The sequence below is a fragment of the Aureococcus anophagefferens genome (genome assembly GCF_000186865.1).
Source record: "Aureococcus anophagefferens unplaced genomic scaffold AURANscaffold_26, whole genome shotgun sequence".
Classification (NCBI taxonomy): domain Eukaryota; class Pelagophyceae; order Pelagomonadales; family Pelagomonadaceae; genus Aureococcus; species Aureococcus anophagefferens.
In genome coordinates, this window is record NW_008705586.1 from 173,992 (window position 1) to 192,766 (window position 18,775).

At 51.5% G+C, this 18,775-nt stretch overlaps 4 protein-coding genes across 4 annotated transcripts; 1 reads left to right on the forward strand and 3 right to left on the reverse strand.

The window, feature by feature from the left end:
- Positions 1–4,295: 4,295 nt before the first annotated feature.
- AURANDRAFT_72388 (hypothetical protein) lies at positions 4,296–7,915 on the forward strand (the record flags this gene model as incomplete). Its single annotated transcript, XM_009042046.1, has 4 exons — positions 4,296–4,338; positions 4,386–4,462; positions 4,505–4,696; positions 4,738–7,915. 4 exons carry the CDS (start codon positions 4,311–4,313, stop codon positions 7,078–7,080), a joined length of 2,640 nt encoding a protein of 879 aa, XP_009040294.1.
- A 1,575-nt stretch (positions 7,916–9,490) lies between these two features.
- AURANDRAFT_31549 (hypothetical protein) lies at positions 9,491–15,945 on the reverse strand (the record flags this gene model as incomplete). The annotated part of the gene is made up of 6 exons (XM_009042113.1): positions 9,491–10,835; positions 10,871–11,709; positions 11,791–13,008; positions 13,114–14,447; positions 14,556–15,214; positions 15,293–15,945. The coding sequence occupies 6 exons, from the start codon at positions 15,943–15,945 to the stop codon at positions 9,491–9,493; spliced, it is 6,048 nt and encodes a 2,015-aa protein (XP_009040361.1).
- Positions 15,946–16,041: 96 nt separating this feature from the next.
- Positions 16,042–16,509, reverse strand: AURANDRAFT_31608 (hypothetical protein; the record flags this gene model as incomplete). Its single annotated transcript, XM_009042112.1, has 1 exon — positions 16,042–16,509. A coding segment is annotated over one exon (468 nt), but the record flags the coding sequence as incomplete, so codon positions are not given.
- Positions 16,510–17,232: 723 nt separating this feature from the next.
- On the reverse strand, positions 17,233–18,603 carry AURANDRAFT_11362 (hypothetical protein; the record flags this gene model as incomplete). Its single annotated transcript, XM_009042111.1, has 1 exon — positions 17,233–18,603. A coding segment is annotated over one exon (1,371 nt), but the record flags the coding sequence as incomplete, so codon positions are not given.
- Between the last annotated feature and the right edge of the window lie 172 nt (positions 18,604–18,775).

The following is an 18,775-nucleotide window of genomic DNA, read 5'->3' on the forward strand; positions in this document are numbered from 1 at the left end:
GGGGGGGGGGGGGGGGTAGAATCCGAGTATGCTAGTATTCAGCACCAGCATAGTATAGCATGAGCGTAGCCAGTATAACTTGAAGGCAGGAGGATAGCATAGTCCCGAGTTAGGGTAGCATAGCCCAAGGAGCGGAATGTAGGCTCCCTAGGCAGCTGGCTTATCGCCAAGCGCACTTTGATTGTGCTTAATCACACTCGCGTACTGACCGCGATAGTCGCCGTTTATCAGGGGGGGGGGGGCTTCACATGCCAGCTTGTCTTCGTATATTATAATAACCTCGCAGGCAGTTTGTCTGTGCGGCACCGCGCCCGAGTCGTGCGGCGCCGTGCCCGAATCTATCTAGTGTAGCCTCCCTCTTAAGTACGCTGTAACACCCATTTAGACTGCCCTTTACCTATTCCTACCAATCTCATCATCACCCTACGCAACTGTGACATATCTGACTTCCAGGTGATACAACCACACGCGTTAATAAGCGCGGTCCGGGATGCACGCGATCGATGACCTTGATTTGACGCGACGGTTATCGCAGATTCAAAAGCAGAACATCGAATGGTCACGTGCTCGAGAGAACAAGCGAGCGCATCCCCTGATTGCTGTAGCGCACACGTTAGAGCGGGAGCGTGCGAAACGATTCAACGAGCTCGTGCCCTATACTGTGCAGCCTCCTCCCTGCGAAACTAACGGGCTCAGTTTGTAGGTGGCGATTTTGGGGAAGATTTCGATCTTTGAGCGTCTTGGTGAGGAGAAATGGCGGCAAGCTGTGGGCCAGCTTCTGCCGGTGCAGGCCGAGGCAGGAAGCCACGCACCGTGCATGTTAACCTGTGGCGACAATCTGATAGAGGCGTGCCGATCCCGTAGGTCTCATTTGCGCCGAGGGGGACTTCGGTGAATGCATGTATGTGATGACAGGCGGTGAAGTGGTGATTATCCGTGGCGAGACAGCTAAATCCAAGGGTGTTGAGCTTGTACGGCTGCATCCACCGACCTATTTTGGGGAGTCTTCTCTGCTGACTGGTGAATTAAGAAAAGCGACGGTTCGCGCGGGACCAGCGGGTGCATCGCTATTGCGCTTGAGCCGCCAGGCGTTCTTGACACTGGGTGCAAATGCGGCTGATGCAGATGCGATCAAGCGAGCACGCGAGGCCGTGACTGGATGTCTTCTTTTCTGCAGTCTGCGGGTCCAGCAGCAGCAACAGATATTCAGGCGGATGAAGCCTGTGTCTTTCCGCCCGGGGGAGTTTATCGTGAACGAGGGCGAGACAGGGCAGAACGTATATGTCATTGTTGAGGGCCAATGTGCCATCGTCTCAGATGATACTGCGCAGCAAAAAGACCTGGGAACCTCGAGCTGTTTTGGCGAGAAGGCACTCTATAAGAAGCCAAATCAGCACAGTGTTATTGCAAGGTCTTCAGTATCATGTATGAAGCTCGCTAGCTGTGACTTCCACCCAGATTTCACTCACCTCTTGCGAAAAATGATGCCAAATATGAATTCTAAAGCACGACGCGCGTCGACGGAGAAGGAGCAAGAAATAAAAGACCAGAGCTCAAGCGCAGTGGCCAGCTTTGGATGGCATGGGTCTCTTACATGGCGCCAACGCCTTGTAGCGCTCGGTCGTACGATCATACGAACTTTGCGAAACACGGTCTATTCACGCCTCTATAACGATGTGATGGCTTGTGATCCCGAAGATCCTGAGTTAGGGAGGCTTGTAGATTCTCTTTCTCGCCTTGATGAGAAAGCTGGTCTAGCGTACATTTCTGAGCAGGGAGCCAAGGTGCTGAATAAGCTTCCTTATCGTAGATCAGCCCTAGATATGTCTGTGATTGGTGGTCTTGTGGCACGTTCTTGGTGCTTTCACACGGACTACTGCAAAGATTGGCCAGCAACTCAACTTTCAGGCCTGTATCGAACACTACGATTCGAGCGTGTCTTGCCACTAGAGTTCATTTACGAACAAGGAGCCGAGGCATACCGCGCGTACATTCTCATGTCTGGTTTCGTGCGACTTCGGCGCTGGGTCCTTGTCAATGCCCATGGCGTGCAGGAGGAACCAGCGTTTGGGTCAGCTGGATTCGACCTCCTGGAGGACGACGCAATGGAGGTAGATGTGATCACACTAGGCCCTGGCGACACCTTCGGCCGAGAGGCGCTCCCCCCGCCACTGTCATCCAGCGTGGCGCGCCCACGTCGCCACTCTTGTATTACGGGTGCAACTGCTGAAGTCATCGTTGTCGACCATAACGACTTCCAACGCGCGCGTGATCAAGGATGCAGAGAGATGACATTTGAGCAGAAGGTCCAGTGCTTGCGTCGTGCCGCAATGCTCAAGCACTGGGACCTGTACCGTCTCCATCGCCTCGCTTATGCTATGCAAGAGCGACACTACCCCAAGGACAAAGCACTTGCAACCGAGGGTACTACCAAGGATACTCTCGTATGCATAGTGTCTGGCACTGCTATTTTACACATTGCCAGTGACTCCAGTGCGGCTCGCGTCGCTGCTGCTCAAGCGGCCGCTGTCAATAACGAGACCCCTACTCGAGGCCTGCCGCGTATTCTTTCGGGTGCTCTTGGTGCCGTTCTGACGGCACCCCAGCTATTTGGTCGCCACCCAATTAAACTTCTCACAGTTGGTGATGGTGACTATTTTGGTGACTCGGGTCTAATCAACTATCTTTCACCAGCAAAGAAGCGCGCCGAGGGGCTTGTCGTGGAGCTCTGTTCCACGGTCGTTGTCTCTGCTGAGCTCATCTCTCTTGAGCTCCCGGCCTCTGAATTCGCGCTCTTCGACGAGCGCGATCTTCGCATCCTCCTCGAGAATCGACGCCTCCGTCAACAATGGCGCTCGAAGCGCCTAGCCGCTCTTGCCCACACAGCTCTGGATCGCGTATTGCTCCACGGTGCAGAACCACGTTCCATCGGGGAGTTCAACTTCCGTGAGCTCGCAGCGTCCAAGTCGGCACCTAGTTTCGAGAATGAGGTGTCAACTTCGAACCCAATGCAGCAGCTGCCTACACCTCGCGCTCTCTTGGCAGATGATACTCAACTAGCTGACGGTACCTCCACGCATAATTCTCACTCCTACAACAAGCTTCCCCAAGCAACCGCGCATTATGCTGTCGGTCCAGCTCTGATCTCTCGGTGTGGCTTGGCCCATAGCATGGTGGAAGGCATTGACCATGGAGTCAATCCACAGTCCGTTCGTTGACCTGTGTCTAACAAGATGGACTGTTTGTACGTCAAATGTGTCGCGTCTCCCAGGTGGGTGGTGGCACTGGGCAGCCGAAGCCAGTGTCCACAAAGCTCAAGAGGCCCTATAGTTCTAGCTCATTGGAATCTCACAGGAACGCACCAGCTGATCCCAGGGTTGATCACAGTCTCAGATATCTGATTGGTTTTGCCGCGCCCAGGGACCTCATGGATGCTGAATATGCTCTTCTCGCTCGCCCGCCTGCCTCCCAAAAGGCCCCCTCAAAGCATTACCAAAACATCCTTTCCTATGAGAATGGCCACACCATGACCAATTCCACATCCATCGACTTACCCAAGCACTGGTTTGGGTCCGGCACACACATCCATTGACTCTGCAGACTGGGAAATAAATAATCCAAGCTGGGCCTCAACCGAGAGCTGCCACCGCACGACTTACGCTTGGACCCCCCCACCAACCCCCCCCCACCCACCCGGCCCCCTATGAGTCGGAATCCATGATCACGCATTCGAGCCGCCATGCCGCCTCTAGCCGTCCGCGGACGCCCTGAGTACCGGTAAATTACCCTTCTGCGGTAATTACCCGGTAATTACCGGTAATTACCGAGGCCTCCCGGGCATTACCCGGTAATCCAAGTGCGCGAAACAAAAGCTTGAAACGAAAGGCCTGGGGTTTTGTATCTTGAAGCTCAGCTTGGTTAGTTGCCAAGTTCAACATAAAAGTTGAAGTTGGGGGTCGTAAACCGCTCGAAAGTGGGGTCCTTTCGCCGAGGCTGACGTTGTGAGTGCGGTAGCGTCGTACATTTTGAGACACTCGGGCGTGAGGATCTTTTTTCGCGAAAAGTTGACTTTCAACCCGCACTAGACCCGCGTGCGCGCGCGCGCACGGCAAATTTTCAGGAGGTGTAGTACACGTCCCTCCGGCCGCTGGCCCTCCGGCCGCTGGCCGGATTTAATTAATAAATATTATTCGCTTATTTCGTACGGGCCGGCCTAGGCGTCGGTTGTTTCGCGCACTGGGTAATCCGCCTCCCATAGCTACAGGCGCCCGTGCGCTTTGAGGAGAAGTCTGACTCCAGTTACCAGTACGATGTCGCTCGTCTCTGAGAATTGTACAGGTAAACCCATTATTATTGCTCGCTAGGACAGAACAGTGCGTCCGTAGTGCTCTTTAATACGGATAAACAAACGTTGGTGGCCCAAGAGGAAATATTAAAACAGTTGGAAGACTCTGATGACAAGGTGAGTTTATATACTATGAGGTACACTCACTCCAGTCTATAGGTTAAAGTCAAGGCACTTAAGTCTGCAATTCTCATGATGCTCGGGGGGGAGCCGATGCCAAAGATATTAATGACTGTCATACGTTTTTGCATCAACACTGAACATCACGAGTTCAAGAAACTGCTAATGTTATTTTGGGAAATCGTGCCAAAGTATGATTCAGATAAAAAATTACGGCCCGAAATGATATTGGTAAACATTGGCCTAGGTGTGCGGTCAAATCAGACGCTTAGGTATGCAATGCACTGCGCAATGATTTGAATCATTCAAATGAGTATGTTCGAGGCTCAATGTTACGATTTTTATGCAAGTTGAGAGAACCTGAAATAATAGAGCCGCTTGTACCATCGATCAAATCTTGCTTAAACCATCGCCATTCGTATGTCCGGAAAAACGCAGCTCTTGCAATCTATCACATTCATAAGCATCATGGACAAACTCTAGTCCCTGATGGTGCGGAAATTATGGAAAATTTTATCAACGCAGAATCAGAGGTGGGCTCTCGTCGAAATGCGTTCCTTATGCTGTTCAATGAGGCAGAGGAGCTTGCAATTGAGTTCTTGGCAACCCACGCCGATGAAGTAGATCAGTTCGGTGACGGGTTTGCCCTGCTTGTTCTAGAGCTGACACGCAAGGTTTGTCGCCGCGACCCACAACAGAAGTCAAGATTTGTGCTCTTTCTATTTCAGCTGCTTAGTTCTCAGTCTGCGGCAGTCAGCTACGAGGCTGCTTGGACTCTAGTGAGCTTATCTTCCGCGCCGACGGCAGTGCGTGCTGCAGCGACGACATACACAGCTTTGCTCTCATTACAGTCAGATAACAACGTTAAGCTCATTGTTTTAGAGCGCTTAGCTGAAATGAAAAAACGCCAATCGAGGGTGCTGGCTGAAGTTTTGATGGACATGCTCAGAGCACTCGCTTCACCAAATGTGGATATTTGCAAGAGAACCCTTGAAATAGCAATCGATTTGGTCTCGCCGCGCAACATCGAGGAAGTCGTTCACGTGCTCAAGCGAGAGGTCGTGCGCACTCGCGACTCAGACCTAGAAAACAGTTCTGAGTATCGAGGAATGCTGATTCATGCCATTCACACATGCTCCGTCAAGTTTCCAGAAATTGCCGGTTCAGTTGTTCATGTCTTAATGGACTTTCTTTGTCTCGAGGGGGCTATGGATGTGATCATCTTTGTGCGGGCAATTGTCGAGCAGAATGTTTCATTACGGGCGGGAATGTTGGAAAAATTAATTAACACTCTAAGTGAAATCAAGTCATCGCCTGTTCTTGGCGTCTCCCTTTGGATTATTGGAGAGTATATTGAAGATCAAGCTTTGCTCGATTTGGGGTTTCGTGGAGTGGCGGATCTACTAGGAAAGTCCCCCTTTCTTGTCCGTCTCTCTCACAATGACAGCATTTTACTAAAGACTGATGATGCAATGTTAGATACTACTACAGCAACAAAATCTGTGGTTCTTGCCGACGGCACGTATGCTTCACAGACTGTGGCTATTGAGCCGCAGCCAAGTTTTGTGAGCGGTGACCCTGTGCTAAGGACCCTCATCTCCAAGGGAGACGTGTTTTTGGGGACAGTCGCAGTAAACGCTCTGACGAAACTTGTCCTCAAGACTCGTACCATTCATGGTGAGAGTCATCCTACGACAAAGCAGCGCCAGCTCTTGGTGCTAGATGTATGCTGTGGCATAGCCGAGCTCATCGAGCATTCCACAGCAGAAAGTTGTAGTTCGATGAAAAATAGTCATAAGGTGTGTTCTGCAGGTGCAGAGACGTTCCAGAATGTTTGCCTGGGTGCATCTGCGGACTGTCTTGAGCGTTTGACCCTATTTGTGAGATTATTGTTGGATGATGGCATAGATCATGCAATTCTTGGTTCCTATTTGAATGACAGTAGACAGGCATTTTCGCGTTATCTGCGCTACACTTTGAGTGCAACGCCGGGAGCTGAAGCCGGTGGCAAAGCTCTACTTGTGTCTGCCCCGACGATCGCGCAAGTGGATGATCTAATTTCTTGGCGTCAACTACGCCAGGTGACACCTGCGAGCGGTGAATTGGATCTATGTGATGGCGATGACTTGATGCGTGCGACCGGGTTCACTGAGGGGGGGGACTCTGTGGGGATGCGCCTTAGCCACGTCTATCAGTTGGCCGGCTTTGCTGATCCTGTCTATGCTGAAGCCTGCGTAACTGTGCATGATTACGACATTCTCCTGGAAATTCTTATCATCAACCGCACGCCCTCGACGCTGACCAACCTAACAGTAGAGTTGGCCACCATGGGCGATTTAAAGCTCGTTGAGCGACCACAGTCTCTGACTATTGGGCCACTGGCTCAACGATCAATTAATGCAAACATCAAGGTGTCATCAACAGAAACTGGTCATATCTTTGGGACGATAGTCTATGAGAATTCTTCAACTGCTGAAAAAACATTTGTGAATTTGAACAATATTCACCTCGATATAATGGATTACATTAGACCGGCCTTGTGCTCTGACGAAATGTTTCGCTCCATGTGGGCTGAATTTGAATGGGAAAATAAGGTAGCTATATCTACACCATAGTTGAGCTTGGCGATTTCTTGGAGCATATTGTTTCGATGACTAATATGCGCTGCCTGACACCTCGCTCTGCGCTTGGTGGCACGTCTTCCTTCCTAGCTGCGAATTTATACGCAAAATCTATTTTTGGCGAAGACGCACTTGTTAATGTTTCCGTGGAGAAAAAAAATGACGCCGACGGCAAACTTTGCGGATATATTCGCATTCGATCCAAAACCCAAGGCATTGCACTTTCACTTGGGGACCGCATCACTGCAGTTCAAAGGAGTAATACGACAAGCAATTGAATTTGTGGGGCAGCTCCCCGGGCTACGCAGTTCCATAGTGAAACGAAGAGATAATTGCAATCAACCTCGCTGTCCTACAACCGTAATCGGATTCTGCCGAAGCTACAACAATAACGATCACACCGCCCGCAGAAAATTCGACGCAACCTAGTTTGGCCGCACCCGGGAAACTCGACGCTTGTCAGGGAAGCCCGTTGCAGGAGCCCGTGGGTTTGCGCGGATTGGCGGCGGGTCCAATGTGGGCGCATGTGGGGCCTCGTTCTTTACCACCGCGAGCCCGCGGGAAATGCGACGCGTTCTACTTTGGGGCCCGGCCGGGGCCCCGGCGCCTGAATTAAGCCCCCAGCTGCCGGCCAGCCGCCGGCCAGCCGCCGGCCCACAGGGACGAGATCAGGACGAGATCGGCATCTTAAGTGAGGTTGCCGAGGCAGCCGGTGCTGAACCAGTGCTCGGCTAGATGTTAAATACGTCCCGCACCGCGCTTTCCAGGGGCATACTCCCAACGCCTTTCGCTCTCTAGCCGTACTGGCGGCCTAAAAACAGCTCCATAGAAGGCATACGGGCCCTAACCTTACCTGGTTCCTTCGACCTTTTAGATAATTGAGGCTTGGCACGTTATGGCGGGCGTGCGCGCGCTTGTCTCGTTCATGCGGCGCGGCGCAATTGCGCAGGGTGATCTAGTGCTTGCTCCTGCTGCGTTGCTTCCAGCGGAATGGCGCGGAATTAAAGGGCGGGTGCGCCTGGTACCATCACGACGCGTCTCGTGCGACCCCTGCTGAACCACCGCCGTCGACCGTCGGGTGGACTTCCTTTTCTTCCTCCCCGACATGTTGGAACAGCGCCTCGAGCAGCGATTTCGAATGCGCTACGCTGCACACACCTTGCCAATGGACCGAGCAACAAGCGCGCGACGCGCAGCAGGGGACGTCACGCGCGAAACTGCATATTACAGTGCGGGACGCTACTATAACATGGTTAGAAAGTAGTAAGGAAGGGAAAGGATATTGGGCGGCTCTGTACCAGCGAGCCACTAGGGAGATACAAAACTCTCTATCTCTCTACTATAGCAGGGTTGAAGTATTAAGGAGAGGGGGGAAATCCTGGGTGGCTCTGTACCAGCGGGCCACTAGGAAGGCGCAGATCTCTCTGGGCGGTTTAAGTGGGTGCTAGAACTGACTTAAGAAGGAGGCTACTCTCGTAGACTCAGGCACGGTGCCGCGCAGACAAACTGTCAGCGAGGCCCTTATAATATACGAAGCCAGCGGGATTCCAGTTAGGCCTGGGATTCAGGCTTTACGGTGCCGTTAGTTGACGAACTTGTCGAACAGTTCGCTGATATTTCTTTGCTTGGTCGGTTCCTCGCCAGTTGTTGTGTCGCTTGACTGGGGCGTCGGAGCCGTAGAAGGACGTCTCGCGATTAATGAGATCTTCGTACGTCGACCCGAGCTTCGCCTTGAGCTGCGTGTTCGATCGCGGCTTTGCGGCGTGATGAGCCGAAGCAGTGCGACCCCCAAAAGGCGCTCAGCGCTGGATTCACTTGCCCGGTAACCGAAAGGTGACCTCAAAATATCGCGATTCCCCCTCAGACCGTGTTTCATTGCCGGGCGGCTAAGCTCGACTTGAGCTTTGCCGATCAATCGAAGCTTAGCACTCGGTCCCAGTGCTAAGCTTGTGGACCCCGAAGCAGCCCGAATGGCGAGGACCGTGGGGCGCCGTGGCGGCGGCGTCGTGGTGCCCGCCGCGGGTCCGCGTGTGCGGGCACCCCTTGGCGCCCCCCACGATGATGAAAAACCGTCTTCCCATGCCATCGGCGTCGATTCGGACCACGATCTCGGCAGCCCATGACGACGCCCCCGGTCTCGGCCGCACCGGGGACGCTCCGAGAGAGGATCAAGTCCATCGCTGGGACCATGATGACGCCGACGGTCTCTGGCCCGAAGGGCAGCCTCTGGGTCGTCGCGCATCTTTGCATTTTGGCGGCGCCGCGCGCCCGAGATGACGCTGAGAGGCCATCGGGCAGCTTCGCGTCTGCTAAGCTTTGCGCGGCCCGCTAAGCTCTAGCTAGGGCGAAGTGAAACACGGTCTCAGGTCTAGTATTTGCTTTGGTGAATTGAGACCATAAGCTTTTAATCATCTAGTTGCAGCAACATGGCAGTCCCTCGTTCAATCCAATGGGACGGAGGCATAGGCGACGGTGTCTTAATAAGTAGTATAAAATTGGTCGAGAGACCATCCGAGGAAAAAACACTACGGCGAGCGGTGGTTCGATAGAGAGCGCATTCAAAAGAGGCATTAGCTCGGCTAGATGCTTCTGCTGGATCTATCGGCTTGAACCACATCACTGGCGCTGGGGAAAATTGTGTCTTTGGCAAGCATTCAACCAAGCCTTGCCTGCGGACATCCCACCGAGCGCTCTGAATCTGAATTCCTCGAATATAGGCACCCTCCTTCGCTGGTTCGGAGCCCTCTCCCGTCGATACATCATTCGAGAGGAACCTGAAATCAAATTCCATCAACAATGAATTATCAGGAGCAGTAAAGTGATTCATTCTTATAGCCGACAGAAAAGCCCGCGGTGAGAAAAACGCACCAAGCCAATATATGGAAGGGGCCGCTTTAGTCGACCATGACAAAAAAAAATTGCATCGCAGTACAAGATCGTTTACATAAGACAACAGCCCGCTCCTAGACAAATATGAATATCTTCTCCATGCTGGTGGGATCTTATCCTTTTCAATTTCTTGTGTCATTTTGTCAAGTGACACGCTCATAGGCTGTCGTCCTCTCAACGCCGCACTGATGCTGGATAGGAGATGACGGGCAATGGCGAGCAACGTCTCATATTTTAACAGCTCCTGCGCGAGAACGGAAATTAAAAAGTAGGACCCGGTGTTTTTGGCTTTGGGCGGCTCGCCTAGTCCTGGTGGTATCAAGCCGAGCAATGCATCAGACCGATCTATTGTACTCCCGAAAGTATCAGTAGCCCCCAGGTGCCTTTTATTGTTGTTGTTTTCCGTTGAAAATACAGCAATTAGTAACTCTGAGGTTTCTCTTTTATTCTTTTCAATGGTGGCGCTATCGTGGAGCCCTAGAAATTCAAGTGGGGCAGCTACTGGAAGTGCCTCAACAGTGCGCAACCAGGAAGTCCTGCTACCGTCCTGTAAGGGCATACGAAATTCACCAGATGAGCTCAAAGCGTGGCCAGGTCGCAGGACATCAGGACGGCAGAATCGATCCAAAATCAGAGTTAATAATCGACGATCCATATTGTCCAGGACGTGTCCGCCATATATGTATTCACCAACACAGAGCTTAATTGCACGAAAGGGCGCGGCCTGTTGATTATCCTCGTGGTTATCTAGTAAACAAACAAGGTGGTGCGATGACAAGATCAACTCAATTGGTGAAAAACTGTATGAGGCGTTCCAACCGAGCCTACATGGTGTATGATAACAGATTCTGTTTAGCTCACTGACTCACTAAGAGTGGCACCGGATACTCACGACGCGTACGACACACGTTCACGCAGTATTGCGTGGCAAATGCACAAGGAGAAAAACAGGCGGCGAAATTCATTACCACGCGTACAATTGGACAAGAAATCGGGATTGGTCTCCAGAGCCGCATTGTACAAATCCAGGACCACTGAGCGTACGCCACGGGGGGGTTCGTACACAAATTTGGTGGCAGCTTTTAGGAGATTGGTGGTTAAAATGTGATTGACATCCATCACACACCAGGCGCGAAAATTGACGTGGGCGCTGACAGGACCGCCGTTATTGAAAAAGACCTCCTCCAAGTGCGTCGTGAATCCTGGACACAGCTGCAGATTCTGGATTATTACCCATGAGCTACTCGAAAGCCCCTGGGTCAGCGTCCTTCGAGCCACCCCAGTGCGGCTAGCAACCACTAAAATATGAGAGACATTGCGACCCATGCGATTTGCCGCACCAACTACGAAGCTAACCGCTGATGCCTTGTTTTCCTGAGTTGTAGTAATGACGATAGGGACTAGCGGTTTACTTTCCGCCATAATTTCATCAATATCGACTTTTGGTGCCACCAGGAAATCCTCACCAAGTTGGGTGTGGATGAATGCACGTACAGCATTCGCTATTTGATCTGGTCTCAAGCACCTGAGGATGCAAAGTCTATTGACGCCGCGCAAATCGGCATCCCAGTGTCGTGGTAAAGGCTGTGTGTATGGCTCTTGTGAATCGTGAATACGCTTCCACATCTTGATTTGCGCCTCGAATTCCTCGATCAGCCCTGAAAAGGCGGGTAGTGTAGAGAGGGAGCACATTTCAGTCCATTGCGAGTCCGGCAGCCATGATTTGGCTGGGTTCTCGTGCTCCTCAACTCTTTGTGGGGCTGGAAAAATGTCAGGTGGCGAAGCGGTTGCATCGCTCTTGAGCGCAGAAGCAACAAGGCCTTCTGCCCTTTGAAGGCATGCAGTGCCTGTGAGAAGGAATTGCCACTCGGCACTTCCAATGGCTCCTGTGTCAAGAAGCGGTCGCACAGCGAGCAGTAGAGCAAAGAGGAGTCTGTCCTTCGATAGAAGAGTGCGACTAATGTGCCGATATAGCGTATGGGTAAGAGGCGCAACTATCCCATCCATATTTTTGGCGGAATTTGACTCGTCAACTTTGAAGTCGTTGGACGGAATATCTTTCAGTGAAGAAATCAAGATGCGGTCAACAAACCATCTCAACGAGAATGCATAGGCACCTTCAACGTGAATCAGGTCAGAAATTGCACAGAAAAATACTTGCGCCGCCTGGGCCGTCGGCATGTATCGTTTGTGTGACAAATAAAGATCACACTTGGTCCTGTTGATGTCCAGCTGCTGCTCACGAAGGTTGCAAACCTCCGCTACCAAGGATTGGGACTTTTCAATGGCCAGACCATTGTCCAGTACTGAGCTGCTGCCTTTCGAAGTTTCTGTCAGCACCTTTAGGATTTCGCTCTCGACCTCGAGAATTCTTTCCCGATTTCTCCTGTTCTGTTGAACCAACGATCTTCCTTCCTTGTACATCGCTGTTTGCTTGTCAGAAATTATCACCTGCAACATCTCTGACTTTAGCGCGGCATGTGAATGCGCAAAATCGATCACAATAAGTTGTTCGCGCCCATTCCAGAGGACTTTAGCTACGCTGCATTCTTGTTGTTGAGAGGTCATGTAAAATCTAAAGTCCTCATGGCAAGCAACTCCCTTGACCGCATTCAGACCAACTAAAATTTTGGTATTTTGCACGCTGGGGTACTCGGAGCTTTCCATACTGTTGATGCGACGTGGGAGAAGCCCAGTCAAAGTCTGTGCATTTGCCAGGTCGTTCTCGCACATGTCTTTGATGAGCACCGAGGTTCCCATAGGGGCCGCTGTCTCAACAGCAGCCCACATTTTTGAATGCTGCAAAGACCCATGCAAAGTGGTCAATTGATTCTCAACAGCACAAACCCATTTGAGTGCAACACCGTGAGGGTCTAGTAGCAAAGGCCAACGTAATGAGTGCTTTGCAAACAGAGCAGACTGAACAACTGTTTCAATCTCAAGAGCGAGATCGTTGGTTGGAGACCATGGAAGAGGTGAGAGCATATCTTGCCATTCACGAAAATGCCCCTCATCAAGCATGGATGCAAGAACCTATGATTATTGATGGCTTCTTGTGAGTCAAGTGATTTCACATGCGCAGCATTCTACCAACGCTGGTTGTGGAGGTTGCCCATCATGATTTAATGAAGCATCTACACTCCACTCTGCAGATACTGGCAAATCACGGCGTTTGCAGGACGCAACCCAATCTACAAGCCATAGATATCGTGAACTTGAGTCCAACGGAGCCAGATACGTCAATGCGCCCGCAGACAAAAGGGCATCGGCAACAAGAGAGCTTGCTCTTGTGCTAGCTTCGCGTGCTAGTGTCTCCCACCGCTCAAGCTCCCCACCCGACACGAGAGCATCTAGCAAGGACTTTGCGCGCTCGAGACGACGGGAGTTAATCAAGATTGTCTCTTGAAGCTCATCGCAGCGCCCTCGAGTCGCATCTCGCCCTGCGGCGATGTCCGCCAATTCAGCCTCGACACCATTGATCTCATTCCTTTTGCGCTCGAGCGCTTCGAGGGATTTTTCGAGTTCAGACTGTGCACGTGCCGCTGCATCACGTTTTGGTTGTGCGGTGCGCGAGGTCTGCTCATAGCTGCTCGCGGCGCAAACCCATCGGCAAAGTGCGCTTGAGACAGTCGCGCCTATGAATCCATCAAGCATATCGGGCTCTACAAAGGATGCTTCATGTGTCGCTCCTGGTCCTATGTAGGTATCTTTTAGTTTTGAAATGGCCTTGTTTGATATTTTGTCATGATCTACTGCGCGTAGCCTAGACACCAGTTGTGGAGGTTCACCTATCAGCACCCGCTGTTGAGCTGCACCCCAAAAGTCCAAAACTCGTCGTGTGGGGTCGGCGGGGTCAGCAACTTTGACTGGCTTTTCTCCGAGAAGAATGCAAACAGCCTCAAGAATGGGCTTCGCCCCGATTGGGGGGCGTGGCAAAGCTCGCAATTCGGACAAGTCTCCGACAGACAAAGCTTCGAGAGCCGCATAGGCTTCGTCAAATGCGGGTTGGGCCTGAGCAATCTCACGTTCGAATTCCTCTGCAAGAACCCGCGCTGCTGCTTCTTCGTGAACAAGGGCCTCCGCGTCCGCTTCAACTTCTGCGTATTTTGATTCTACTCCAGAAATTGACTTTTTATGACTCAACTCAGTGTCAAAAACGACGGCTTCGAAGTTGGTGGCATCAAGTACGGCCCGCGCCGCATCAATACCATCACCGATGGTGGCAATTGCCCTTTGAGCATGATGAGCTACGTCCAATGCCCTGCCATATTTGGTCTGCCTGTTTCCAATAGCCATCCTTGCTCGATCGAGATTTGCTCGAAGGCACTCGAGGAGCTCAAGGAAAGTTGATGTCGGTGCAGACACGCGATAGTCACAGCGACACACAACTGAAGTGTGGATCTGGCGACAGAGTGCTACTGCAGCCACCTGAAGGCGTTTTTCTGCATAATCAGTTGTGGATTCAGGTCTCGCTCCAGGTATGGTAGAAAGCTCCTTGCTAGTGCCGTTTGGAACATCGCGCGCGGTCTTTTTGTGACCCTCGGGCTCCAACCCGGTCCCAATCACAAACCTGGAAGAACCAAGAAAGCTCTCAGCTACAGCAGACAGCGCATCATCCTGCCAAGAGGCGTGATGATCAACACACATGAAATGAGACACCAATGCTGGAAATCGGCGCAGCATCATGACGAGATTGGCCCTTGTAATTGTTTGTTTGTCCAGAGAGACAACCAACGCGATGTGAAGCTGGACGCGTACCCGCTCCGAGAACATAGAAAATAGATCATCGTGACTCATTGTTTCTGCATTCTTAGCGCCACGTTGCCTTCGCATGCGAGAGCGCATTTCTTCTGCAATTTCTGCGCGTTCGTCCACGAGAAAAAGACCCGGAGTCTGCCCAGTAGCCATAACGTCACAGATGCTTGCAAGAATCTCCCCGAGAGACAGTACGTGTGTATCAGCAATGAGCAAGCAGACCGGCACATCACCAATACCCGCACGCCTCAAAGCCAGCTTCAGTTCATTGCGCCACGAAGCTAGCGAATCAAACTGCGCATATGGCCATGGCTCGAGCAATGCACAGCCAGAAACATGGGCAGCAAGACGCGCGACAGCTCGCCGACCTGTCCCAGATGCGCCACCAAGCAGAGCGTGGCCACTGCCTGATGAGCCAAAAGCTCGCACAAGACGCGAGATCTGAGCTGCTACTAGCGGAAACACTACGACGCGTTTGTTCCCGCTCACCAAATCAGCGTTATCCACATTGTTTTGTATCCTATCCGTCGAAACTTTGTCTACTTCAGGATTAGCCATAGACTCTGAATTGCAGAACTCATCCTGAGCCCGATCCAAGGCATCATACAGTTGAGTCGGATCGCGAACTTCGAGATAGACCCCACGCTCAAGGGGGTTATGGAAGTCAGTAAAGATAAGCTGTTGAAGGTCTGTTATGAGTGTATCAGTATCCAGCTTGAAATTGCGCAATACCGCGGTCTGTATGTGCGTTACCATCCATTCCTGGTCTTCGAAAGCCAAAAGCCTGTCGCTATAAGTGCGCAATACCTCATGCACCCAAAGTCTAGCCAGGCCGGACTTGTCAAAGTCATCATCTGCCCGACACCTCAATACTCCTTGTATGCAGCGTGCAGAATTACGCGTATCAAAGATGCAGAGTTGTCTGTTGGGGGTCGGTCTTAGCTCCGACACAACTTCTCGCAACGTCCAAATAGTTGCTGCCACGAGAGCTGCAGTGGCCGCCACAATGTCAGATGCAAAAGACTGGGATGCAAAGTGAGACTCAACGAGCACCGTGTATACTCGTGTTAAGGTTGTGTCGCTCGGATCTGAGGTATGTATGATCGTGAAATGGCGTAAAAGTCGGACACTTACGCTCGTAGCGGCCCGCCCATTAGTGGATGCCCATATTGAAGTGTCTTCAATGCGCTGCAGTACTGGTTTGCCTAGCGGCATATCGCGGGGATTCACCTGAGCTCCTGTATTCATTACTTCAATATCGCGATATGCGCTCCGCCCTTGGCCACCACTTGAATTAGTGGTGGCCTTTGCATCGGGGGTTTCAAACCATGAGCCATTTTCAATTAGTCCGCGGAGGAGTTCAAGTGGCATCTGCGTTTCGCCAAGTCCTCCAACATCCGGGAGATTTATATCATCCACGAAGATTACGGCTTTCTGATTTATTGGTGGGCCGTGTACACCCTTGCGTCGTTTAACAAGGCGGCCAAGTAGCGCGTTAGAAAATGCTCGAGCTGAGGTAGTTGCATGAAGCTTTAGGTATGCGGTTCGATGCTTCTTTCGAGGCAAGCGTGCAAGTGCCGCGCGAGCATGTACAGTTTTGCCAGATCCTGGAGGACCGCAAAAAAGTGCAGGGTAACCACCAGCGCGCATCATTAGATCAAGAAGTAGTCCAGACTGCACCGTCTGGATCGTAGGCACGAGTAATTCACTGATTACTGTGGTGCCACTAATTTCTGGGGCAGAATACTGTCCTCCCGCCTGCAGCGCGTCCGTCCACATTCTCCATGCTCCAGTTTCATTGTCTCTTGGCCGATACTCATAGTCGTGTGCAGACCCTTTCGAAGGAAGCGGGAGCTGAAGAGTGCCCGAAAATACCCCCGTGAATTCAGGAACACACCAACCCCGTCTTGTCAGTGATTCGTGCACGGTCATATACCTAGTGCGAATGACTCGAGAGTCAGAAATGATATCCCGCAGGAAGACCCCAAATTGTGTCTGAGCTGTCTCAGGACCAGATGCGCCCACCGACCACAAAAGTGCCCAGAGAAATGCACACTCGATGTGCTGTCTTCGTTGGCGCCTTTCCTTGACATCTGCTGAGCCTGCAGCTGGAGCAGCTCCCCGCAGACAGATATGGAGCAATCCATCAAGGAGTCGCAACAGCGACTGGACTAACGACTCATCGCTCAAGGGTTCGACATGACCGTGCAGCTCATGCTGTACAAAAGCAAGGGCTGGTTCAACCAACCACTCAGCTAATGCTTCGAGTAGTCGACATTCCTCATCACTCAAATAAACAGCTTTTTGGTCGTTGGTAAGATCGGGCTGATATACGCTTCTGGTTGATTCGGCGGTAGGTATTGTATTAACTTTCTGAGAGTCGCCTGCAAAGGTCGAATCTCCTTGAGGTTCTACAACGCCCTGCACATCACGCAAGCTGATCCACGTGTCGTAAAGCACCCGCCACTTCATGTAACTATCCGCGAAGCTTACTACACTAATTCGGCTCACCACAGTAGGGGCAGCAGCATAAAGAGACTCAGATTCGAATAAGACAGATAAATTTTTACTCCGATGAATAAATTCACCGTTTGTCAAGCACAGAGTAGCAGAGTCATCCAGAGCACCGTGGAGTTGCTCAGTCCAGGACGCATCAACAGCACCATCCAATACAAGGAATTGGCGCTTTCTTGGAACATCGCGGACGCTCCTCTGCGATAGCTCGCGATAGCAACTCGACAAAATGCCATCCGTCCACTCACGACTTTCCGGATGAAACGTCCCGTAGAGCTCATCCAAGGTTAGAGCACCTGGATAGGTGACAAGGGATGCGACGGCAACCTTGTTCTGAGGCTTCAGTAGACCTATCGTGGTGATTAGATTTTTCCAAGTACTTGTCTTCCCGGAAAATGAGCGACCAATAAGACCAGCGCCAGGCCACGAAGTAATTGCGTCATAGAGATGCATCACTTTTGTGCAAAAGCCGTCTAACGGCAATTGTTTTCGCTCCTTACATGCCTCTCTAAATGCCGCGACAAAATCTTCGCTCAGATCACGTTCTAGTAGGGGAACTCCACGAAACACCGACTTCAAAATCTCTTTGAATAATTCAATATCGCGTAATGCAATCCCAGACTCTACAATGTCAATCAGTGCTCGCATGAGAATGGCGTCTGTCAGGCTGGACTTGGTTTCGACACCGTCCACAAAACAGCCTTGCCTCCTCATCGTGGAGGCAACGGTAACTATGACCGTGTTCATCAATCTAAGCCCAAATTTATAATGTGCTTCACGCCCTGAAAGTAACTCTGCGCAAAGTCTCAGTGATTGGGAAACATGTGTGGCCAAAAAGTGCGCCTGCGCGCGTGATGAACCATGAGCGCACAATAAAATCTCCCCTATGCTAACGAGGTCCGGCATGCCAAGTGAAACAGGACGAAATATTTCCCGTATATCGCTTGTAAATTTTACATCAACTACACCAGAGTCGCATTCGATCACAAAAGTTCGAGTCATTCCCCTTGAAAGAGCTCCATGTGTTTGGAACGGTGACATATTTAACCCGTCTCGTAGTGCTACTACAAAATTCTCACTAATTTCGGCCATAGTGACCGAGATCACTTCAGGGGGGAGCCGGCTGAAGCCCTCTAGACACATCCAGGATCCACTTGCGGCCGCACCACGCAGCAACATTGCCACTATAGCACATTCCAGGGAAGCAACACAATTCAGTGTGACCGTGTGGGTGGCTAGTGCCCGAGTGAATCCAACAAGCGTTGCGGATGCACCAGAGCCTGTGAAGCATCGAAATGTGCACCCAGCATGAGTCCGAAGCGCACAGAAAAATGCTCGGAAGCAGCGTGAGGTCACAGGTGTAATGGCAAGCCTGATTTTTCCACCTCCTCCGAGGTACTCATATGCATACGGTAAACAGTGATGAACACAGTGACTTTCGATTTTACTTGGCACGCTTGCGTGAGCATCCTCATCGTTAGTTTTTACATAGTATCGCAATTGCACCAGCCATTCAAAATCAGCAACATCA